This window comes from Hemiscyllium ocellatum, chromosome 21 (genome assembly GCF_020745735.1).
Source record: "Hemiscyllium ocellatum isolate sHemOce1 chromosome 21, sHemOce1.pat.X.cur, whole genome shotgun sequence".
Lineage (NCBI taxonomy): Eukaryota > Metazoa > Chordata > Chondrichthyes > Orectolobiformes > Hemiscylliidae > Hemiscyllium > Hemiscyllium ocellatum.
This window is the reverse complement of record NC_083421.1, coordinates 41,156,093-41,182,373: the sequence shown is the minus strand read 5'-3', so window position 1 is coordinate 41,182,373 and position 26,281 is coordinate 41,156,093. Positions and strand designations below refer to the sequence as shown.

Below are 26,281 nucleotides of genomic sequence, written 5' to 3'. Positions count from 1 at the left end.
CCTGTTGGACTATAACCTGGTGTTGTGTGATTTTTAACTTTGTACACCCCAGTCCAACACCGACATCTCCAAATCTTGAAAGAGCAGTTATTCTTAAACCCATCCCTGGTTTCTGATTCTGAATGAACAGTTCAATGTCAGGGACTGGTCTTGAAAGAATCCAGAACAATTTATGACTTCACTGTGCAGAGACATCTATAACTATTGCTTCTATATCTCAAGAATATGTTGCCTTAGTAGTTTTCACATCTTATTGTTTTTAAAAACTTGGACATTTTAATTTCATAGTCATGATTAATAAGATTTTTCCTTTTATTGTTACCCATGACAAGTCAAAGAGTATGTTTTTTTTTTGAAAAATAAAAAGGAGTATCACACACAAAATCTTAGTCTCCTGCAAATATATCACAATGCTAGGAAGCCTGTCCCTTTAAGGTTGTTGATTCTGGGGTCAGTAAGAGTTTAATGGTGACAGAATGCTACATATTGGTAGCTGCTTTTCTCACACTTTGGACACACCCCAGTGTGAAATGTGATGTTGCTAGAGCAAGATTTTAGTCTGAAATTATACCCTGTTCTGGCTTGCACATGGGCTCAAGATGATGCTTATATTCTTAGAATTTAATCAGGTCAGGACTCCTTATTAAATGTACTGCTGTACCTGTTTTCGTGTGTTTGCATCTCAAAGCGATCTCTGTTCTGGCGTGACATTCGGGAGTTACGCAGCACTGCAAGAAATCAGAAGGATGCAGTTGTCAAATGGAATTTCAGAACAGTATTGGCTGATTTCTGGAATTGATCCATTGGACATAAATCTATTATATTCCTCCTTAATGTAGATGTGGTGGAGCAATAAGCACAAATTAAAGTAATAAATGAACTTCCCCAAGTCGTTTGCTTTGATACCAATTTATTATTGTGCTTTCAATTATTTTTGGCAAGGGATTTCACATTCCAACCTCCAATTCAACTATGGCTACACTTCAACATGATTTCATTAGCTTCAACGCTTTAGGGATGCCTGATTTATTAAATTAAATCAACAGCAAGATTTATTAAATACTATTCTTTCTCTTGTTTTTAAAACTGTAATCATGAGCAGGACTTATACACTTAATGGTAAGGTCCTAGGGAGTGTTGCTGAACAAAGAGACCTTGGAGTGCAGGTTCACAGCTCCTTGAAAGTGGAGTTGCAGGTAGATAGGATAGTGAAGAAGGCATTTGGTATGCTTTCCTTTATTGGTCAGAGTATTGAGTACAGGAGTTGGGAGATCATGTTGCGGCTGTACAGGACATTGGTTAGGCCACTGTTGGAATATTGCGTGGAATTCTGGTCTCCTTCCTATCGGAAAGATGTTGTGAAGCTTGAAAGGGTTCAGAAAAGATTCACAAGGATGTTGCCAGGGTTGGAGGATTTGAGCTATAGGGAGGGGCTGAACAGGCTGGGGCTGTTTTCCCTGCAATATCGGAGGCTGAGGGGTGACCTAATAGAGGTTTACAAAATTATGAGGGGCCTGGATAGGGTAAATAGACAAAGTCTTTTCCCGGGGGTCAGGGAGTCCAGAATTAGAGTGCATAAGTTTAGGGTGAGAGGGGAAAGATATAAAAGAGACCTAAGGAGCAACATTTTTCAAGCAGAGGGTGGTACGTGTGTGGAATGAGCTGCCAGAGGAAGTGGTGGAGGTTGGTACAATTGCAACATTTAAGAGGCATTTGGATGGGTATATGAATAGGAAGGGTTTGGAGGGATATGGGCCGGGTGCTGGCAGACGGGACGAGATTGGGTTGGGATATCTGGTTGGCATGGACAGGTTGGACCGAAGGGTCTGTTTCCATGCTGTACATCTCTGTGACTCTATGTGTGCATATTTAAGCATTGATTCTTGCAAATAGCCATGGAAAAGTATATGTTATATAGATCCTTGCCAGACTGTGACCAAATACATGCTATTCAGATAAAGAAAGCACTCCTGAAGTGACCAGTTAGTTAAATGATCACCAAAACCAGGACAGCTCAGAAACATATCTACCGTCCTTCAAGCAGTGGCATTGGATCTTCACATTTGGGCAAAAGCAGAGTTTAACATCCTCTCTGAAAGATCAGCGATGCTTTAACAATCTTAATTAAGTGTGACCAAGGGTCAAACATTTAAGTTTTCAGCAGTTCAATAAGGTTCAAAACAGGTCTTCAGTAATGGAGAACTTTACTCACTCCACAAGTGCAAAATGAGAGTCACCTAAGCATTGTGCTCTTTTTCATTCTATTGCAGTAACCCAATGAATTTATGCTAATTCAGTTCCTATTGTGCAGTTGGGATTCTGTAGTCTACTTGGAGAAAACTGTTGAGTCAAAAGTGGACAACTTAAAATGTTTAATTGTCTCTCACCCCACACAAATACTTTAGGCTATTTCCATCCAGCAAGAAACCTGCCAACCTTCTAGTGATTGATCTTATTCCCACCAGATATTGTGCCAGTCTAAAGCAAGTGAGCTGTCTTTGGATACCTGTTTGGAGAGGGCAGCTCACTGGCCTCAAATAGATAAAGCGCCGCTCCCTCACCACCAGACGCCTGGAGGAAGAATGCCTCATCTTCCACCTCGGAACACTTCAACCCCAGGGCATCAATGTGGACTTCAACAGTTTCCTCATTTCCCCTTCCCCCACCTCACCCGAGTTCCAAACTTCCAGCTCAACACTGTCCCCATAACTTGTCCGGACTTGTCCGACGTGCCTAGCTCCTTTTCTACCTATCTACTCCACCCTCTCCTCCCTGACCTATCACCTTCATCCCCTCCCCCACTCACTCATTGTACTCTATGCTACTTTCTCCCCACCCCCACCCTCTACTAGCTTATCTCTCCACGCTTCAGGCTCACTGCCTTTATTCTTGTCCGAAACGTTGATTTCGCTGCTCGTTGGATACTGCCTGAACTGCTGTGCTCTTCCAGCACCACTGATCCAGAATCTGGTTTCCAGCATCTGCTCGTTTTCACCCCAGATAGCCCAGCTCACTGCTCAAAAGGCTACATTCCTCAAGTGAAGCAGTTTGCTTAAGCAGTTCAGCACTTACAGTGTCGTTGTGTCTCCTTGCTCTCGTTTTTCTTCTGCCTCACAGAATAGACGCACATTGTAATAAAAATCATTGTAAGGGAAATTGTGACGCCCACCACGACAGGAATATCATGCTTTTCCAGAGCAAAATACATAGAGGACTCCTTTGGTGTTGTTCCCCCCCTGCCAAAAGAAAGAGAATCAATTCAGCAACAGAACCATATTTATTCAGGTTCTACCGTAACCCATGTTAGAAGCCACAGACATTAAACAAGAGCAAGTATACCAAGTAGAGTTTTGACATTAAAATTACAGAAAGCCATAAAAGGGTTGGTTCAGTGGTAGCACTCACATCTCTGATTCTGAAGCTTGTAGGTTTGGAGCCCCCATCAAAAGCTGAACACAATCTCAGAAGGCACACCCATGCAGTACTGAGGGAATGTTACACAGTTGGAGGTGGAATCAGTCAACTAAAGGTGTGAGACTGAGGTCCCACATGACCTTTCACATGGACATCAAGGATTCGAAGATGAGCGGGGGAATTCTCCGGGTATCCAGACTAACATTTATCCCTCAATCAATCTCAGTCAAACTGATCACCTAATCAGTGTCACACTGCTGTTTTGGGCACCTGCTGTGAACAAACTGGCTGCATCTGCAAATATATTTCATTGTCTGTTGATCATTGAGACACACTCGATTTGTGAAATCTGTAAGGTAAATGCAAATTTTTTTTCATAAAATGTGGTAAAATTTCCGTATTGTCTTATTCACCAATTTAAAATGACCGTTGCAGGATTTCCTACAGCTAGGCCAGTTCATTGACAAGTCCGGTTTTCACATGGCAAGATTTGAGTGAACATTCATCTAAAATTGTTGGATTTCAGTCAGAAGAAAATTTGCAAATCAAATCTTGAAAGTTCTTGGGATCCAGAAAATGAGGTGAGTAAGGTTGAAAAGAGTCCGCAGATCATAGTGTAATTAAAGACAAAAGAACAATAGACTTAGGAGGAGACTCTTCCCTTTCGACCAGGGACCTGCAATGTCCTGTCATTTTAGTTCCATCCATCTGTGTATTCCTGCTGGAGAGGACTGTTATAATTATAGCACCTCTTTGTGGGAGGCAGGGGTGTAATGTTAATATCACTGTACTAATAGGATCATGGTCTGGAGGCAGAGATTCAGCTACCACCATGGTAGATGGTAAAATTAATCCCGGAATTGTTTTGTATTGAATTCTAATTCCACCATCTACTGTAGCAGGATTCGAAGCCAGGTCGCAGCATATTACCTGGGTCTCTGGATTAATAGTCCAACAATAATATCACTTGCCCGCAATATAAATTTAGAATAAAAAGTAAGCCCAATGGCAATTCGGCAACCAATACTGATTGTCGCAAAAATCTATCTCGTTCACTAATGTCATACACAGAAATAAATCATAACTTAGCCTGCCCTACATGTGACTCCAGACCCACTGCAATGTTGACTATTAATTGTTCTTTTGTTAATGTAATAAATGCCAGTGATGCCCACAACCTGTGAATTAATTTTTTTAAAAGTTTCAAATTTTGATTAGGAATCAATGGGGTTTATGTGATTGATTTTCACAATAAAGTCTTTTGAGAATCCCAAATGATTTCCATATTATATATTTTGATGTAATTTGTGCAGTCACAGAGTCATAGAGATGTACAGCACTGAAACAGACCCTTCGGTCCAACTTGTCCATGCTGACCAGATATCCCACCCCAATCTAGTCCCACCTGACAGCACCTGGCCCATATCCCTCCAAACCCTTCCTATTCATATACCCATCCAGATGCCTTTTAAATGTTGCAGTTGTACTAGCCTTCACCACTTCGTCTGGCTGCTAATAGCCTCTGCGTGAAAAAGTCACCCCTTAGGTCTCTTTTATATCTTTCCCCTCTCACTCTAAACCTATGCCTTCTACTTCTGGACTCCCCCACCCCAGGGAAGAGACTTTGTCTATTTATCCTATCCATGCGCCTCATAATTTTATAAACCTCTATAAGGTCACAACTCATGCTCCAGGGAAAACAGCCCTAGCCTGTTCAGCCTCTCCCTATAGCTCAAATCCTCCAACCCTGGCAACATCCTTGTAAATCTTTTCTGAACTCTTCCATGTTTCACAACATCCTTCCAATAGGAAGGAGACCAGAATTGCACGCAATATTCCAGCAGTGGCCTAACCAATGTCCTGTACAGCTGCAACATGACCTCCCAACTCCTGTACTCAGTACTCTGACCAATAAAGGAAAACATACCAAACGCCTTCTTCACTATCCTATCTACTTGCAACACATCTTTCAAGGCACTATAAACCTGCACTCCAAGGTCTCTTTATTCAGCAACACTCCCTAGGACCTTACCATTAAATGTCTAAGTCCTGCTAAGATTTGCTTTCCCAAAATGCAGCACCTCACATTTATCTAAATTAAACTCTATCTGCCACTTCTCAGCCCATTGGCCCATCTGATCAAGATCCTGTTGTAATCTGAGGTAACTTTCTTCGCTGTACACTACGCATCCAATTTTGGTGTTATCTGCAAACTTACCTCTTATGCTCGCTAGAACACATCACTGAAACTCTCTGGCAGCACTGTGGATATGGGACTATAGTGGTTCAACAAGGCATTTCGCTATATTATCAACAGCAATTGAGGATGGTCAATAAATACTAGCTCAGCCTGCAATGCCCGCATCTGATTTTCAACAATATTGCTTTTCGGATGAAGATTCAAGATGACCCAGTGTTGGCTGCCATTGGAGAGAGGACTTAACATTTAAACAGCTGGCCAGAAATAAGACCAGCATTGTCTTTGTCTTTGTTCATCTTCTGATTTTTAATTTGGATTAAACTAATATTTCAAGATTTGGTTTTACTCTTACTGATGTTACTAACTGATACATCTGCAGTGGACTGCAATTAATGGATAACTCAAAACCTCTTTGTTAACTTTGCTTGGGCCATTAACTGCACTACCTCTCGATGAAAACATTGAGATCCACCAATTTGAAATTACATTTTACTGAGAATTGCCTTGAAGCGGAACGCATCAGTTCTTGAAAGAGCCCGAATTTGGATTTCTCTACATGATGGGCCTTGTCGTGGGAAATTTCATTCTGCTCAGCCTCAACTTGCTCAAATATTCAGTTATTAAAGTGGTGGTTTTCCCTTTCGATGACCGCTTTGAAAGCTCAAATCTGTTTCTAACGAGAAAATCCACTTGAAGCAAATGAGTTCTCATGAATATATAGTCTTATTTAATTCTGTAGTATGTGCAGGTGTTATGTTAGAAGACAATTTTAAGGAAACCAAAACCAGATCGTTTAAGGTAAATACATGATTCTCAAAGTTTTACATATTCTGCTTTTGTCCTTCTCTGCAATGTAATATGAATGAAATTAACATTTGGTAAAATAGATTGAAATTAATTTTGTATTTTTAATGGCAGGCTTAATTTGATTGAGTGCAATTCTTTTTATAGAGTCTTAAAGTACTTGGCTGAGGATGTGGTGAGAAATTATTCTTGCATTCTATTCTCCTCCTCATACATCTGATAAAGGAGATGTTATTATTTAAAACAATATGTATCCTGCTTACAAAATTTCCATATTTATTTTGGTACAAAAGTATCATCAGCCTTCTTGAGCCGAAGTTCTGAGAGTTTTCCTTTGTAGAACAAAGTGGATTGCAGTGGTTAAATTTGGCAGTACACCACCTGGACATCTCTGGATAGGCATTAACATTGGCCCAGCAAGCATTGCTCACTTTCCATGATGGAATTTTTAAAAAAGTGCAGAGCGATAGTTCCAGACATTTAAAATCAAATTTTCAATCTTAATGTAAACTATATCAATGCCTTAACTTCCAACACTCTGTCTTGGAGTCGTCATTTTAATGGGGAGGCAAATTTAGACAGCTCTGGGAATATACTTGGACTTTAGCCATTCTGGAATCTTCACTATATAGCTGTTCTTCTTCCCAAACTAAGCTATTTCCAAACAATTCTGAATTAGTGGCAGATCAGAAAATGAAACAAGCTTCTCTGATATGCAGATAGCTTCTCTTAATTACAATATTTATGGTTTAAAATCTGATTGAAGATTTGTAGCTCGGGTATCCGTTGTTGTGGTTCTGCTCGCCGAGCTGGAAGTTTTTGCTGCAAATATTTCATTCCCTGGCTAGGGAACATCATCAGTGCTGTTGGAGCCTCGTGTGAAGCGCTGCTTTGATGTTTCTTCTGGTATTTATATTGGTTTGTTCTTGCCGTTTCCGGGTGTCAGTTTCAGCTGTAGTGGTTTGTATATGGTGTCCAGGTCAATGTGTCTGTTGATGGAGTTTGGGGATGAATGCCATGCTTCTAGGAATTCTCTGGCTGTTCTCTGTCTGGCTTGTCCTATGATAGTGGTGTTTTCCCAGTCAAATTCATGTTGCTGGTTGTCTGAGTGTATGGCTACTAGAGATAGCTGGTCATGTCGTTTTGTGGCTAGCTGATGTTCGTGGATGCGGATTGTTAGCTGTCTTCCTGTTTGTCCTATATAGTGTTTTGTGCAGTCCTTGCATGGTATTTTGTAAACTACGTTAGTTTGGCTCATGCTGGGTATTGGGTCCTTTGTTCTAGTGAGTTGTTGTCTGAGCGTGGATGTTGGCTTGTGTGCTGTTATGAGTCCTAAGGGTCGCAGTAGTCTGGCTGTCAGTTCTGAGACGCTCCTGACGTATGGTAGAGTGGCTAGTCCTTTTGGTTGTGGCATGTCCTCGTTCCTCGGTCTATCTCTTAGGCATCTGGTGATAAAGTTGCGTGGGTATCCGTTTTTGGCGAATACCTTGTATAGGTGTTCCTCTTCCTCTTTTCGCAGTTCTGGTATACTGCAGTGTGTTGTGGCCCTTTTGAATAGTGTCCTGATGCAGCTTCGTTTGTGTGTGTTGGGGTGGTTACTTTCATAGTTTAAGACTTGGTCTGTGTGTGTTGGTTTCCTGTGTACCCTTGTGGTGAATTCTCCGTTGGGTGTTCTCTCTACACCCAATGGAGAATTCACCACAAGGGTACACAGGAAACCAACACACACAGACCAAGTCTTAAACTATGAAAGTAACCACCCCAACACACACAAACGAAGCTGCATCAGGACACTATTCAAAAGGGCCACAACACACTGCAGTACACCAGAACTGCGAAAAGAGGAAGAGGAACATCTATACAAGGTATTCGCCAAAAACGGATACCCACGCAACTTTATCACCAGATGCCTAAGAAATAGACCGAGGAACGAGGACATGCCACAACCAAAAGGACTAGCCACTCTACCATACGTCAGGAGCGTCTCAGAACTGACAGCCAGACTACTGCGACCCTTAGGACTCATAACAGCACACAAGCCAACATCCACGCTCAGACAACAACTCACTAGAACAAAGGACCCAATACCCAGCATGAGCCAAACTAACGTAGTTTACAAAATACCATGCAAGGACTGCACAAAACACTATATAGGACAAACAGGAAGACAGCTAACAATCACAGTGGTTAGCACTGCTGCCTCACAGCGCCTGTAGACCCGGGTTCAATTCCCGACTCAGGCGACTGACTGTGTGGAGTTTGCACGTTCTCCCCGTGTCTGCGTGGGTTTCCTCCGGGTGCTCCGGTTTCCTCCCACAGTCCAAAGATGTGCGGGTCAGGTGAATTGGCCAAGCTAAATTGCCCGTAGTGTTAGGTAAGGGATAAATGTAGGGGTATGGGTGGGTTGCGCTTCGGCGGGTCGGTGTGGACTTGTTGGGCCGAAGGGCCTGTTTCCACACTAAGTCTAATCTAAAAAAAAATCCGCATCCACGAACATCAGCTAGCCACAAAACGACATGACCAGCTATCTCTAGTAGCCATACACTCAGACAACCAGCAACATGAATTTGACTGGGAAAACACCACTATCATAGGACAAGCCAGACAGAGAACAGCCAGAGAATTCCTAGAAGCATGGCATTCATCCCCAAAATCCATCAACAGACACATTGACCTGGACACCATATACAAACCACTACAGCTGAAACTGACACCCGGAAACGGCAAGAACGTCCATCAACAGACACATCGACCTGGACCCCACATACAAATCACTGCAGCTGAAACCGACACCCGGAAGCGGCAAGAACAAACCAATATAAATACAGGAAGAAACATCAAAGCAGCGCTTCACACGAGGCTCCAACAGCACTGATGATGTTCCCTAGCCAGGGAACGAAACGTTTGCAGCAAAAACTTCCAGCTCGGCGAGCAGAACCACAACAATATTTATGGTGGGCTGCATAGTTTAAAGAACAATTTGTAGATGACATTTGAAGTTTAAACAGTGAAATTTTGATCTTTAACTGATTTGGCGGCATGATGGCTCAGTGGTTAGCACTGCTGCCTCACAGCACCAGCGTCCCAGGTTCAATTCCAGCCTTGGGCAACGGTCTGTGTGGAGTTTGCACTTTCTCCCTGTGTCTGAGTGGGTTTCCTCTAACAGTCCACAGATGTGCGGGTAAGGTGAATTGGACATGCTAAATTGCCCATAATGTTAGATGCTGAAAATGTGTTGCTGGTCAAAGCACAGCAGGCCAGGCAGCATCTCAGGAATAGAGAATTCGACGTTTCGAGCATAAGCCCTTCATCAGGAATGAGAGAGAGTAGCCAAGCAGGCTAAGATAAAAGGTAGGGAGGAGGGACTTGGGGGAGGGGCGATGGAGGTGGGATAGGTGGAAGGAGGTCAAAGTGAGGGTGATAGGCCGGAGTGGGGTGGGGGCGGAGAGGTCAGGAAGAAGATTGCAGGTTAGGAGGGCGGTGCTGAGTTGAGGGAACCGACTGAGACAAGGTGGGGGGAGGGGAAGTTAGGAAACTGGAGAAATCTGAATTCATACCTTGTGGTTGGAGGGTTCCTAGGCGGAAGATGAGGCGCTCCTCCTCCAGCCGTCGTGTTGTTATGTTCTGCCGGTGGAGGAGTCCAAGGACCTGCATGTCCTCGGTGGAGTGGGAGGGAGAATTAAAGTGTTGAGCCACGGGGTGATTGGGTTGGTTGGTCCGGGCTGCCCGGAGGTGTTCTCTGAAGCGTTCCGCAAGTAAGCGGCCTGTCTCCCCAATATAGAGGAGGCCACATCGGGTGCAGCGGATGCAATAGATGATGTGTGTGGAGGTACAGGTGAACTTGTGGCGGATATGGAAGGATCCCTTGGGGCCTTGGAGGGAAGTGAGTGTGGAGGTGTGGGCGCAAGTTTTACAGTTCCTGCGGTTGCAGGGGAAGGTGCCGGGGGTGGAGGTTGGGTTGGTGGGGGGTGTGGATCTGACGAGGGAGTCACGAAGGGAGTGGTCCTTGCGGAACGCTGATAGGGGAGGGGAGGGAAATATATCCTTGGTGGTGGGGTCCGTTTGGAGGTGGCGGAAATGGCGGCGGATGATACGTTGTATGCGGAGGTTGGTGGGGTGGTAGGTGAGAACCAGTGGGGTTCTGTCTTGATGGCGGTTGGAGGAGCGGGGCTCAAGGGCGGAGGAGCGGGAAGTGGAGGAGATGCGGTGGAGGGCATCGTCGATCACGTCTGGGGGGAATCTGCGGTCCTTGAAGAAGGAGGCCATCTGGGCTGTGCGGTGTTGGAACTGGTCCTCCTGGGAGCAGATGTGGCGGAGACGAAGGAATTGGGAATATGGGATGGCGTTTTTACAGGGGGCAGGGTGGGAGGAGGTGTAGTCCAGGTAGCTGTGGGAGTCAGTCGGTTTATAATAGATGTCTGTGTTGAGTCGGTCGCCCGAGATAGAAATGGAAAGGTCTAGGAAGGGGAGGGAGGAGTCTGAGACAGTCCAGGTGAATTTCAGGTCGGGATGGAAGGTGTTAGTAAAGTTGATGAACTGTTCAACCTCCTCGTGGGAGCACGAGGCAGCGCCGATACAGTCATCGATGTAGCGGAGGAAAAGGTGGGGGGTGGTGCCAGTGTAGTTGCGGAAGATGGACTGTTCCACATATCCTACGAAGAGGCAGGCATAGCTGGGGCCCATGCGGGTGCCCATGGCAACTCCTTTAGTTTGGAGGAAGTGGGAGGATTGAAAAGAGAAGTTATTCAGGGTGAGGACCAGTTCAGTCAGTCGAAGGAGGGTGTCAGTGGAAGGGTACTGGTTGGTGCGGCGGGAAAGGAAGAAGCGGAGGGCTTTGAGTCCTTCGTGATGGGGGATGGAGGTGTACAGGGACTGGATGTCCATAGTGAAAATAAGGCGTTGGGGACCGGGGAAGCGAAAATCCTGGAGGAGGTGGAGGGCGTGGGTGGTGTCCTGAACGTAGGTGGGGAGTTCTTGGACTAAAGGGGACAGGACCGTGTCGAGGTATTGGGAGATGAGTTCGGTGGGGCAGGAGCAGGCTGAGACAATGGGTCGGCTGGGGCAGGCAGGTTTGTGGATTTTGGGCAGGAGGTAGAAACGGGCGGTGCGGGGTTGTGGGACTATGAGGTTGGAGGCGGTGGATGGGAGATCCCCCGAGGTGATGAGGTCATGGATGGTCTGGGAGATGATGGTTTGGTGGTGGGAGGTGGGGTCGTGGTCAAGGGGGCGATAAGAGGAGGCGTCCGCGAGCTGGCGTTTGGCTTCAGCGGTATAAAGGTCAGTGCGCCAAACTACCACCGCGCCTCCCTTGTCTGCGGGTTTGATGGTGAGGTTGGGATTGGAGCGGAGGGAGTGGAGGGCTGCACGTTCTGAGGGTGAGAGGTTGGAGTGGGTGAGAGGGGTGGACAGGTTGAGTCGGTTAATGTCACGGCGGCAGTTGGCTATAAAGAGGTCGAGGGCGGGTAGGAGGCCAGCACGGGGTGTCCAGGTGGATGGGGTGTGTTGGAGGCGGGAGAAGGGGTCGTCAGAGGGTGGGCGGGAGTCTTGGTTGTGAAAGTAGGCACGGAGACGAAGGCGGCGGAAGAATTGTTCAATATCTCGGCGCGTGTTGAACTCATTAATCCGAGGGCGTAGGGGAATGAAGGTGAGGCCCCTGCTGAGGACTGATCTTTCATCCTCAGAGAGGGGGAGATCTGGAGGGATGGTGAAAATCCGGCAAGGCTGGGAGCTAGGACCTGGTGTGTTAGATGCATTAGTCAGAGGGAAATGGGTCTGGATGGGTTACTCTTCAGAGGGTCGGTGTGGACTGGTTGGGCCAAAGGGCCTGGTTCCACACTATAGGGAATCTAATCTAATCATGTATATAAATGACGAAAAGTAGTGGACCCAGCACTGACCCTTGTGGCACTCCACTGTCACAGGCCTCCAGTCTGAAAAACAACCCTCCACCACCACCCTCTGTCTTCTACCTTTAACCAGTTCTGTATCCAAATAGCTAGCTGTGCCTGTATTCCATGAGATCTAACCTTGCTCACCAGTCTCCCACGAGGATCCTGTCGAATGCCTGACTGAAGTCCATATAGATCACGACCTGCCCTCACGAATCCTCTTTGTTACTTCTTCACAAAACTCCATCAAGTTTGTGAGACATCATTTCCCACGCACAAAGTCACGTTGACTGTCCCAAATCAGCCCTTGCCTTTCCAAATAAATGTACATCCTGTCCCTCAGGATTCCCTCCAGCAATGTGTCCACCACCAAGGTCAGGCTCACTGGCTGAGAGTTCCCTGGTTTGTCTTTACCGTCGTTCTTAAACAGTGGCACCACGTTAGCCAATCTCGATTCTTCTGGCACCTCACCTGTGACCATCAATGATATAAATATCTCAGCAAGAGGCCCAGCAATCACTTCTCTAGCTTCCCACAGAGTTCTTGGGTACACCTGATCAGGTCCTGGGGATTTATCGACTTTTATGTATTTCAAGCCAGCAAGCACTTCCTCCTCCTGTAATATGGACATTTTGCAAAATGTCACCATCTATTTCCCTACATTCCATATCCTCCATGTTCTTTGCCACAGTAAACACTGATGCAAAATACTCATTTAGTATCTCCCCCATTTTCTGTGGCTCCACACAAAGGCCGCCTTGCTGATCTTTGAGGGGCCCTATTCTCTCCCTAGTTACCCTTTTGTCCTTTATGTATTTGTAAAAACCTTTTGGATTCTCCTTAATTTTACTGACCAAAGCTACCTCATGTCCCCTTTTTGGCCTCCTGATTTCCCTCTTTATACTTTTCTAAGGATTCATTCAATCTATCCTGTCTGTACCTTACATATGCTTCCTTCTTTTTCTTAACCAAACCTTCAATTTCTTTAGTCATCCAGCATTCCCTGTACCTACCAGCCTTTCCTTTCACCTAACAGGAACATACTGTCTCTGGGCTCTCGTTATCTCATTTCTGAAAGCTTCCCATTTTCTAGCCGTGCCTTTAGCAGCGAACATCTGCCCCCAAAGTTCTTGCCTAATAGCATCAAAATTAGTCTTTCTCCAATTCAGAACTTCAACTTTTAGATCTGGTCTATCCTTTTCCATCACGATTTTAAAACTAATAGAATTATGGTCGCTGGCCCCAAAGTGCACCCCAACTGACACTTCAGTCACCTCCCTTGCCTTATCTCCCAAGAGTAGGTCAAATTTTGCACCTTCTTTCATAGGTACATCCACATACTGAATCAGAAAATGTTCTTGTACACACTTAACAAACACATCTCCATCTAAACCCTTAACATAGTGGCAGTCCCATTCTATGTTTGGAAAGTTAAAATTCTCTACCAATACCCTATTATTCTTACAGATAACTGAGATCTCCTTACAAATTTGTTTCTCAATTTCCCTCTGACTATTAGGGGGTCTATAATACAATCCCAATAAGGTGATCATCCCTTTCTTATTTCTCAGTTCCACCCAAATAACTTCCCTGGATGTATTTCCAAGAATATCCTCCCTCAGTACAGCTGTAATGCTGTCCCTTATCCATTTGAATAGATTTCCATTTTTATCGTAGTGATGCAGGAAGAACTGTTACAATCTAGTCTAGACACTGTAGTCAACAGTATTTCCTAAATCTAGCTCTTTCCTTGAAAATTATTTACAAAGGTGTCAGAAAAGATCACAAGACTAAATTCTAGATGCTTCTCCCAACAGCTGGGAAAATTTAAAAAAAAACTGGGGATCAATAGAACATCTCACTGCACTTATAAGTTTGTGCATTGTGTGTATAGAATGAAACCACAGGGAAATATTCTAAAACAGGCCAAATAAAGTACAGGGTTAAATGGGACAATATAGGAATCAAGGAACAGGAGTAGGCCATTTTTACATTCAGAGAGATCATGGTTGATCTGTGGTCTAACTCCATACACCTGCTTTTGTCCAATATCCTTTGATGCCTTTTACTTAACAGAAATTTATCTATCTCAGATTTAAAATTAACAATTGATCTAGCATCAATTGCTGTTTGTGAAAGAGAGTTCCCAATCTCTACAACCCTTTGTATGTGGAAGAATTTCCTAACATCTCTTCTGAACAATCTGGTCCCAATTGTTATGCTTATACCCCTTAGTTCTAGAATCTCCGACCAATGGAAATAGTTTATCGTTATCGACATTTCCTGTAAACATATTGCAATCTTCATTTTTTAAAAGAGACTGTGTCAAAAAAAGAAACAGTGTGTGCATGTACCAGAGAGACAGAAATGTCACTATCTAGTTTCCATCTGGCAGGTGGGATAATAGGTAACTGAGGAGCAGGAAATTCAATGTTTCAGGCAAAAGTTCTTCATCATGAATTTCCTGATGAAGGGCTTTTGCCTGAAACGTCGATTTTCCTGCTCCTCAGATGCTGCCTGACTTGCTGTGTTTTTCCAGCACCACTCTAATCTTGACTCTAATCACCAGCATCTGCAGTACTCACTTTCGCCTAATAGATAACTGAGTTGAGCCTGAATGCAAAGTAATGCAAGCAAGTCTCTCACTGCTCACAAGTGAGATTCTCGCCTCGCTGTTCAAATCTTGTTCAGAACAACTTTTCTTCTCAATGTCAAAACTCTCAGCTCTGCTGATCTTACCCTATTTTCCAATTGATTTACTATGCCCACATTGTTCAGGAGCTGGGAAGATTCTGCCCCACATCTTCATGATTAGATTTGTATTCAAAAGGATATTTCATTTTATGCATTTTCTTTATTGTCATTTATCTTTAAAATTTGTGACCAGGCAGTACTGTTCCGTTGTTGATAGAGTGGGATATTCGGCCTGAGTTATGTTTGGAATTCTGACTGGCCAGGTGTAATATAGCTGTAATACTGAAATGTCATTATCAATTTCTTAATATCATAAAAGCACTTCATGTAAACTGAAAATGCGCTAATCTTCCAACTCTTGTCCACATCACGGTTTCCATCAATGAACTTTAAGCTATCAAAGGCCTGAAAACATAGTAACATTGATTTTTCGGGCCCTTACACGGCAACTGCTAACAGCCCACACTTAAAGGAGCTATCCTGGAGTCTGGGACTTCAGTCCTCCGACCTTATTGTTAGTAGATAGCAGAGTAGTAGGAGCTCACACAGGACGATGAGTTAATGCTCAAGTAAGTCACCGGGTTACATCATTCCACTTCCCATATACCCCCATTTCACTTCAGTCTGTATAACCAGACATGTGTCTTGAATATAGTCAACAGCTGAACATCTGTATCCTTCTGCAGTAAAGAATTCTCAAGATGCCCAAAGGATTGTGAATAAATCTTTCCTCATTGCAGACCTAAATGGCCAACTCCTTATTCTGAGACTGTGAGCTCAAGTTCAAGATAACCCACCAAAGAGAAACATCTATCCAGCATCAATAATATAACATTCTTAAGCTTCATATGTTTCAAGCCATTTCTATCTCTCTCTTCCAAACTTCAAGGAATATGGGCCCTGTCTACACAACCTCATATAGGACAATCCCCTCACAACAGGAATTGTTCTTGTAAAACTATATTACTCTCCCTCTGTCTTTTCTTGGATAGAGACCAAAACTGGACATTGTACTCTAGTTGTGGTCTCACCAAGAGCTTACATCATTTCAATAAGACCTCTTCATTCAAACTCCAAATCACTTTGGCTGATGTACCATTTACTTTCCTATTCCTTTCTGTACCTGAACTTTAACCTTCTGTGATTCATGTACAAGGCCACAAACGTCCCTCTGAATGACATTTCCCAGATTTTCACCATTTAAAAAAAATTTTTGCTTTTCTATTTTTAATTCTAAGGTCAATAAATTTCACATTTCTCCACATTAAACTCTAACTCACCTCACCTGTACATGCTCACTTTGTACACTCATAACAGCCATTTAACATTTTCATTTAACTTGGATACATGATACTTGTTACACTCATTGATATCAATTGTCAATAGATGTTATGGTACCTGATTTATTACTGCCTGCCTAGCTCAAAAATAAGCATTTAATTCTCTCCATTGACCGATTCTTAATTTATGCTAATACATTACCCCCCGTCTCATGAGCTCTACTTTTGTGTAATAATAATTCAAATATTTTGAAGTTTCACATATTGCCTATTTGCTTTTGAACATTGCATTCTGGGATCTCCTCAAGAGCAGAGAATGAGAGATGTAAACAACTCCCACAGTTTAGGGTATCAGGATGACCATCAACAAAGCTGTATTAGCTATATAAGGTGCCTCAATAATGTCTAATGGTAAATATTATTTAAGTCTATATTTAATGAAAAATCTCAGAGCTGGATAGACCAGATAATAATGAGCCAGTTATAGTTTTAGAGGATGCTGCTTGACCTGCTGTATCTAGACTCTGATCTCCAGCATCTGCAGTCCTCACTTTTGCCCAGTTACAGTTTTAGTTTATTTTGCCAAACTTCTTCATCTTGGTCATTTTACCTCTGTTTTCTTCTGTTACAAGAGAGTGCCAACTCTCCACCCATTCAACAGTCTATCCTTGAGAGCTCAGTAATCTTTCAGTTAATAAACAGCAATATTTATTCAACTAGGGCTCTTGGTTACAGTAATTATCCTAAACATTCTCTAATCTTCAAAAGTGGTCAGGCATCACATCAAGACATGGTTTAGCTTCATTAAACATTGAATAATCAAACAATCAAATGGTAATATGATACAATCACAGTAGAACTCAGTTATCCACAAAACAGTAAGAATATATATATATATATATATATATTTTTTAAAACACAGTTAATAACTTAGCTTATAAATAACTTAAATAGTAATAACTTTCCTTGAATAGTTTACTGCAGACTGCAGTGGGAGCCTCTGAATCTAAAGAATTTATTTGAAAATCTCTTGTTTTTTTAACTTCTTCAGGAGTTTTAAACTGGCCAGTTGCTTTGCTGATATTTTCAGAACAAGGCCCCTAGTTGAGAAAATAATCAATGCTTTAAATCACAACAAATAATTAACAGAATGACCAGGATTCTCAATACGCAGCAAAACATTTTCTTCTATCTGGGTGTGGGTGGGGGGTTGGGGGGGTGGGGTGCGGGGTGGTAATCAAATGAAAACCAAACCAAACACATGTCACTGTTTACGGTTGAATTAACCAGCAAAACTGTTACAGTAAAAACTAAATAATGGTGAAACTATACTAATCAAAACTGCAGGCATCATGAATGATAGAATTATAGAATCCCTACAGAGTGGAAGCACGCATTTGGCCCACACCAACCCTCTGAATTGCACCCCACCCACTCCCACCCTCCATACTCTATCCCTGTAACCCTGCATTTCCTGAGGCTAATTCAGCTAATCTTCAAACTCCTGGACATTATGGGCAATTTAGCATGGCCAATCCACCTAACCTGCACATCATTGGATTGTGGGAGGAAACGCATGCAGACATGGGGAGAATGTGCAATAGAACATAGAACAGTACAGCACAGTACTGTCCCTTCAGCCCACAATGTTGTGCCGACCACTGATCCTCATGTATGCACCCTCAAATTTCTGTGACCATATACATGTCCAGCAATCTCTTAAATGTCCCCAGTGACCTTGCTTCCACAACTGCTGCTGGCAATGCATTCCATGCTCTCACAACTCTCTTGTAAAGAACCCGCCTCTGACATCCCCTCTATACTTTCCTCCAACCAGCTAAAAACTATGACCCTTCGTGTAAGCCATTTCTGCCCTGGGAAATAGTCTCTGGCTATCAACTCTATCTATGCCTCCCATTATCTTGTACATCTCAATTAGGTCCCCTCCTCCTTTTCTCCAATGAGAAAAGTCCGAGCTCAGTCAACCTCTCTTCATAAGATAAGCCCTCCAGTCCAGGCAGCATCCTGGTAAACCTCCTCTGAACCTTTTCCAAAGCATCCACATCTTTCCTATAATAGAGTGACCAGAATATTCCAAGTGCAGTATAACCAAAGTTTTATAGAGCTGCAACAAGATCTCATGACTTTTAAACTCAATCCCCCTGTTAATGAAAGCCAAAACACCATATGCTTTCTTAACAACCCTGTCCACTTGGGTGGCCATTTTAAGGGATCTATGTACCTGCACACCAAGATCCCTCTGTTCTTCCACACTGCCAAGAAAGCTATCCTTAATCCTGTACTCAGCTTTCAAGTTCGACCTTCCAAAATGCATCACCTCGCATTTATCCAGGTTGAACTCCATCTGCCACCTCTCAGCCCGTTTCTGCATCCTGTCAATGTCCCGCTGCAGCCTACAACAGCCCTCTGCACTGTGATTGACACCTCCAAACTTTGTCTCATCTGCAAACTTGTTGACCCATCCTTCAATCCCCTCATCCAAGTCATTAATAAAAATTACAAACAGAAGAGGCCCAAGGACAGAACCCTATGGAATACCACTCACCACTGACTTCCAGGCAGAATATTTTCCTTCTACTACCACTCGCTGTCTTCTGTTGCCCAGCCAATTCTGTATCCAGACAGCTAAGTTCCCCTGTATCCCATTCCTCCTGACCTTCTGAATTACCATGGGGAATCTTATCAAATGCCTTGCTGAAGTCCATATACACCACATCCACAGCTCGATCCTCATCAACTTTTCAAGTCATATCCTCAAAGAACTCTACATAATCACCCAAGGCTAGAATTGAACCTAAAAGTAATTGTTCCCATTAATTTTATCTACATAATCCAAATGGAAACAGCCGAACAAGCACAAAAAATTATGGCAATCCAGACATAAGTTACATCATGCTATCAGAACTCCTGTGAACTTTATTATTGATTTAAATTTATTTTTATATTGGATGGGGATCCGGTCCACAACACTAGCCACACCTGTTGTATAAAGTAATGGTTGTGAAAGAGTTAATACTGAAGATGCATTGAGCTCCATCAAAAAACAGTCTATGGATGGAGTATCAGACATTTCTGTACAAGGACACAATGGAAATAAATGCTCATCTCTGGCTCCTGATAGGCTTCAGTAATTATGCCGAACTAGTCAATGTAACTTGTATCTATTACTGTGATGCCATAAAGTACCTCTTGTTATACCTCTATTAGGATTTACTAGTAGTCTATCCTATTCTAGGCTTTCCTCCAACTTAACCTCTACCTTAAAAATATTTAAAGATTCTGTGCTCAATGCCTTTCATGAAGGGAATTCCAAAGACCTACAACTCTTTCTGAGAAAAGGTCAGAGGGAAGCATAAGCACTAAAGGAGATCTTTTCAAAGTGTTTTACAGAATAAAGAAATACTGCTACAGTAAATCTGAAAAATTAATATTATTCAGAGGACATTCGTTTTGAGCAATTGTGGAAAAACTTGATACATTGTGAAATTACTTGGAGATATTTCTTTAAAGGAGGTAATTGAAAAGGCATTGGAAATTTTTAATAAGAAGGTTTTCTATAAATCATGTGAATGGTGATAGCTGCTTGCTTTTCTCAAGATCCCTGCTGAGCTTCTTTAGAATAGTGACTGGTTTTGGAGAGTTCTGTCTTTATCTGAAGGGAAGTCTGCTTATGAGCAAGCTGCCCAGCTGATCTCTCTCATTGCTAAAAATCTTTTTATTGAGTGAAACCCATTTGATTTTTTTTTCCAATGTGATTGAAGGAGCACCTCAAGCTTGTAAAAACTGTGTCTATAAGATTTCAGAGACAACTGTGTGATGAAAAATGCCAAAACGTCAGAGCACCAGACTCCAGAACTTTCTACATTTGTCCCTTTTTCCTTCAAGAATATCTCATTAATTCATCTTTTATTTTCTCCACAAAGCCAATCTTTGCCGAGAAGTCTGCTTTTATTTCTTTTTCCTGATAAGTGTACATGTGTTTCTGTGTGTTTTGAGGATATTTGAAGGGTTAAGCATTTAATCTTCCATAATATTACGTGTATGTTAACCAATTAATACATCTCCATTGAATATGTTTTCACTTTGATTTTAAAGCAATAATTCTGTTCATTAAGAAACCTTGTTAATAGATTATGTTATTTAAAACCTGAAAGAGTTTAGATTAGATTACTTACAGTATAGAAACAGGCCCTTCGGCCCAACAAGTCCACACCGACCCGCCAAAGCGCAACCCACCCAGACCCATTCCCCTACATTTATTCCTTCACCTAACACTCTGGGCAATTTAGCATGGCCAATTCGCCTAACCTGCACATTTTTGGACTGTGGGAGGATACCAGAGCACCCAGATGAAACCCAGGCAGACATGGGGAGAATGTGCAAACTCCACACATGAGGCGGGAATTGAACCCATTGTTATTTAATTGATCATTTGAAGTATTTTTGTTTTACATTGTGACCCATACTTTTAGTGGTATGAGAGCAATGGTGCACTCCTCAAGTCTCTGTCTTAACAATACATAACTAACAGACCCAGTAAATGAGTCAGCACATTGATTTTTTTTGTCACATTCCATGATTAAAAAAAACAATTTATTGAGAAATAGTAGACTAGACAGTTGCTTAGAAAATGCATATTTCTGTGACAGCTGTATTTAAGAAAAGCTGATACAAAGCTTAACTACGTCAAGAGTCATATGGAAAACAAAGTAAAAATGTTTGTGTTTTATTACTACCTACCTAATAGAACTGGCTTGTGGATGATTTTATGTTTGTGGTTTTATATATATGCATTAAATGTGAAATTTGATAATAATCTAACCTGTGCGATTTCAAGTATCAAACTTCTCAATTGGACCTTAAAGTTAGAAACCCCATCCCAGATTGATTGATATTCCACAAAGCATTGCTTTAAACGTGTGTAATAACAAGTGTCACATATTATTCATGATAGACTAGTCAATCATGCTGCACTGACACAGATATCAAAGAGTCATGGAGAATAGCAGGGTCTCACAATATGAGAAATAGGTTAGAGTGTATATCACGGTAACGGGAGCCTAGAGACATGTAAGTAAACTGTCTCATTCCCAGCCAAATAATAAAATAAAATAATTTTCAAAGCATCACCAAACCATCAGGAAGTTCACACATTTTTATAAACTAACTCCTGGCCTACAGCTCTGGTTTATGGTCATTATTATTATTATTATTATTATTAATAATAATGCATACAGAGGAACAGTTCCTCTCAATTTCCTTCCTGAAAATGGTGATATTAATTGTCTTTGCTGAGAAGGAAATCAGTGCCAAAGAGCAAAACAACTTTAATGGAAAAGTACCACTTTCTGGCCTTGACTGTCGTTAGGTGTGAAAACTGACTTCTATCCCAATACATAAAATGTTGGGACGGTTAAGGAGAAGAATGCCTGTCAGTTTCTTCCTGAATGAGTATCAACTCTGTCATTTCCCACATTAATGTGGTTAAATAGTTTTTAAGTAAAATAAATGTAATAGCCCTTCCAGTAACACCCAACTAACGAAGGCGAAAATAGTTCCCTTTCACTTTCGGATTAATGCAAAAGAGCTCTGTTACTTTAGTAAATAGCGTAAATTCATTCCAACGCGCTCAGGTATGGAAACTGAAAAATCTTGGAAACCCTCATGACTAAGGTTTGTGAAGCTATTAAGCTGTCAAGTCATTCAAATACCTTGCTCTTCAAATTTTGGGAAAAAAACGTCTGCTGTGCCTCCCGGTGTAAAACGTTTGGTATTTGTTGACATAAGTCTGAAGGATGTTGTTGTTGTACCAGTGCTGCTTCCAGTTTCTACAATCTACCATTTTCACATTGGGGCACTGAGGGCTGTGAATGCACAGATGATTGACAGTTTCAAGTAGTTACGAGATCTTTGCTATCTTTGTGGGACTATAAATAAAAACTGTAAGGATGCTGTAAATTGGAAACAAAAACAGAAATTGCTGGAAAAGCTTAGTAGATCTGGCAGCACCCATGGAGAGAAATCAGAATTAATGCTTTGGGTCCAGTGACCTTTCCTCAGAACTTCTGAGGAAGTGTCACTCAATCTGAAATGTTAACTCTGATTTCTCTCCACAGATGACCTGAAATTAAGGAGAATCAAATGTCCAGCTATTTCAGTGAGATGTGGCTTTTCAAACCATCCTTTATGTTGAAATTATAGCTGTTGACTACATAAGCAATAATCCTTACCAGTTGTAGTCAATTTCTACTGAATTTCAGCACAGAAGGGGACCACGCAGCCCATCTGCCTGTACTATATAATTCATGATGAAAACACAACCTCATTAGTCCAATTCCCCATAGCTTTACCTTATAAAATTCTCCAGAAAAGAATTATAACTAACGATGCAACTTTCTTTCCCAATGCCAAGGACTAACACAGCAAAACACACTTTTTTGTCACCAATTTGTAACAGTGAACCATTGTTGACATTTCCACAACAGGAAAGACTACTTTGACTGGGTGGGATTCCTGTTTTCATTTTTCCTCTGCTTGAACATATCTGTTGTGCAAGAGTAAGGCACAGAAAAAGAGTCAGTAGTGGGGAGGCAACAATTGGGATATGAGTCATAGAGCATAGCAACGGGCCATTCAGCCCATCATGTTTATTTCATAAATCCCTACAGTGTGGAAACAGTCCCTTCGACCCAACAAGTCCACACAAACCCTCCGAAGCGTAAACCATCCAGACCCAACCCCCTACCCTATTATCCTAAATTTCCCCCTGACTAATGCACCTAACCTAAACATCCCTGAACACTATGGGCAATTTAGCATAGCCAATTCACCTAACCTGTACATCTTTGGATTGTGGGAGGAAACCAGAACACTCAAAGAAAAACCCACGCAGACACGGGGAGTATGTGCAAACTCCACACAGACAGTCGCCCGAGGCTGGAATCAAACCCGGGTCCTTGGCGCTGTGAGGCAACAGTGCTAACCACTGAGCCAGCGTGATGCCAAACAAATACCAAATTACGCTAATCCCATTTAGTTGCACTTGTTCCCTAGTTGACTATGCCCTGGCAGTTTCAGTGCTCATCCAGATGCTTCTTAAACATCACAGGAGTACTTACCACCCCCATCCTCTCAGGCAGCACATTCCATATTTCTACAATTTCACTCAAAAATACATTACAACTCAGAAAATCAGTAAGTGCATTGTGCATTAGTGTATACCATGGCGACTCTCTGAAAATGCTATGCCCTTATTTCTATTGGGTAAAAAATGAGGTCTGCAGATGCTGGAGATCACAGCTGAAAATGTGTTGCTGGTTAAAGCACAGCAGGTTAGGCAGCATCCAAGGAATAGGAAATTCGACGTTTCGCCCGAAACATCGAATTTCCTATTCCTTGGATGCTGCCTAACCTGCTGTTTTTAACCAGCAACACATTTTCAGCCTTATTTCTATTGCCCTGCTTTATCCTCATAACCTTCCAAATATTTCTTTTATCCATTTCTCTTATAAGTACATTTTATAGTTGCTTTGAAAAGGTTTTTTAAAAGAGACTCCATCCTATTTCTAAGCATCGCCCCACAACATGAATTACTTTGGCGTCATGTGCTTTTTAATACTTTGCTTGAACAAAATAACAATGGGAGTGTGCTACATTTAAATACTGTGCTTAAAACAAAACTAACTCGCATAATTATTTGCTGTTCCTCCCAAAAAACTTTGAAAACTACTTTTGTACACATTCTGACCATACAATTATTTAACTCCAAAGGGAATAGAACTAGGGAATAGTATAGAACTTTTCTTCATTAATAGCTTGTGGAAGTTTTGAAAAGTTTCATCGCTGCAGCGTCAGGCACTGATGAAGGTGTGAGAAGCTATGTTTAATATTTTTAATCTTATTAATACCAAAGACAGTGAACATTATAGTTAGCTAATGGATATTAGCCTAAAGTTCAGATAAAGAGAACCATGTTTTTTTATAATTTTGATCTTATGTACTTCACAGCTGGCGAATGCTTTTGAAATGAAGTCACTGTTGTGGTGAAAGGAAAACCAACAATCTATTTGTGTTCAGTTAGGTCCCAATACAACAGAGGTACTTGACCAGAAAATCTGTTTCAACAGTGTTGTTTTAGAATTGTTGGCTAACATACCAGGAGATACATGTTCTTTCTGGATGAGCACCAACAAAGCTTATACAACCACCTGCAAGGGTAGCTGAGCAATGAGTTTGCCATCTCATCCAAAAGACAACCCATACAGCAATACAACACTGCACGGAACCTCACTGAATTGTAGGCTAGATCATGTTCTCAGGTTTCTGGAGTGCACCTAAAAGGCACAGCCTTCGGGCTCAGGGAGTGAGTGCAACCACCTTCCAATTAAATAAAAGTCTCACCCCTTATTCTAGGTAGAATTAAAAGAACAGACCGTTTACTGGTTCCAATGGTTGCAGCTGACGAATGAAATGGCTGGCTTGTGGTACAATTAGAACTCCAAGCTGGCTCTGAAGAATACTTTGCCGTATCTTTACTCAAGTAGTGCAGATATGTCCTCAGTGATGGCAGAGTGGAATTCCTTGTTAACAGGGGAAGTTGCTCCTGTGTGAAAGTAGCTGCTTTTCCTGGATCTGTTGAGCGAGATTTCTCCAGTGAAGAATTAACATTGCTTGTTAGTGCTGCACCACCCACTGTTGAGGAAACATCAGTAAGATTTAAAGCAACTTCCACTGGAGTAGAATATTGTGGAAGAACAGGTGTGTCCAGGGACGGAGAACTTAGAGCTAAAGGTGTTAAAGTTGGGAATGCGTTCATGGAAGATATTGTTGGGGTTGTACGCAGTGTCTGAGGTGGCAAGAGTCTTACTGAAGACATTGATGGAGATAGGAGAGATTTCATTGTAGATGCTACTGGAGATGGTAAAGATCTCTTTGCATCTGGTGCTGAAGATGAAAAAGGTTTCACTGCAGATATTACCCAAGATTGAAAGGGCTTCACTGTGGATACTGTCTGAAATGGAAACAATTTCCCTGTAGACATTTCTGAAGATCGAAAAGGTGTCTCCACTGCCAATGCTGAAGGTGAAGAGGGTCTCACTGTTAGCATTGTTGCAGATGGAAATGGTTTCACTGCAGATGTTACAGCAATGTTTAAAGTTACAAATGCTGCTGGGACTGAAGACTGTGAGTCAAGTGATGTTATTGAGCTAGCTGTTACAGGCAATAATTTGATTCCTCTTGAGGATTGAGAATGGGAATGATGCAGATGTTTAGACTTCACTGAAACAGACGGACATACAATATCTGTCAGAATGTCTGAATGGACGGTGTGTTCCTCTGGTGCCAAGCTTGTGGGAGCAGAGATGTCGGATGCTGCTAAGGAACAATCATCTGTCAGCTGATCTTGCACTGGTGCTAAAAAAAACATAAAATTTAATTAAAACAGGCATCTGTGTTCTTGGGCAAGGTGAACGAAAATTATTACAACCTTCTATTACAGAAAACAAACATGCAGCAGCCCAGGAACTACTTGTGATTAATTTACAGTGTTGTTCATAAAGTAGAGAGTCGAAAATTCTCCAGCATCTGCAGTCCTCACTTCCTCCTTCATAAAATATATTAAATCTAATAGATCTTCAATACATATTTGCAATTCAAATTTCTGAGCTGCACAATTTAATTGCAATCTCTCAGGCTTACAGCTGCAAATTCAATCTTCAGTAACTGTCTAGAAATGTAGCTATGGGATAAATAAACTCTAAAATATGTAAACCCTGAAAGGCATTGGTGTGCAGGATGAAATGGAGAAATCGGTCCACAAATAAATAATATGAAACATTGAAACAAAATTCAAACTAAAAGCCTCACCACTTTGATCTCCACGATTGCATTCATCTTCCAAAATACACAGCAACACTATTCCAGACTTCTATACAAAAGTTCATTAAATATGCTACCGTCTGGTAGGAAACATGATACAT

The 26,281-nt window shown here is 42.1% G+C and overlaps 1 protein-coding gene across 1 annotated transcript in view; it reads right to left on the bottom strand.

The window, feature by feature from the left end:
* LOC132825837 (uncharacterized) overlaps positions 1-25,194 on the bottom strand; it is a 38,164-nt gene extending 12,970 nt beyond the window's left edge. The window contains exons 1-3 of the mRNA XM_060841372.1: positions 24,734-25,194; positions 3,073-3,236; positions 662-728 (exon numbers count right to left, since the gene is read on the bottom strand). Coding sequence (XP_060697355.1) covers positions 662-728; positions 3,073-3,236; positions 24,734-25,176 — 674 coding nt within the window. The 5' untranslated portion in view covers positions 25,177-25,194. The remainder of the gene's footprint in view (positions 1-661; positions 729-3,072; positions 3,237-24,733) is intronic.
* Positions 25,195-26,281: the final 1,087 nt, after the last annotated feature.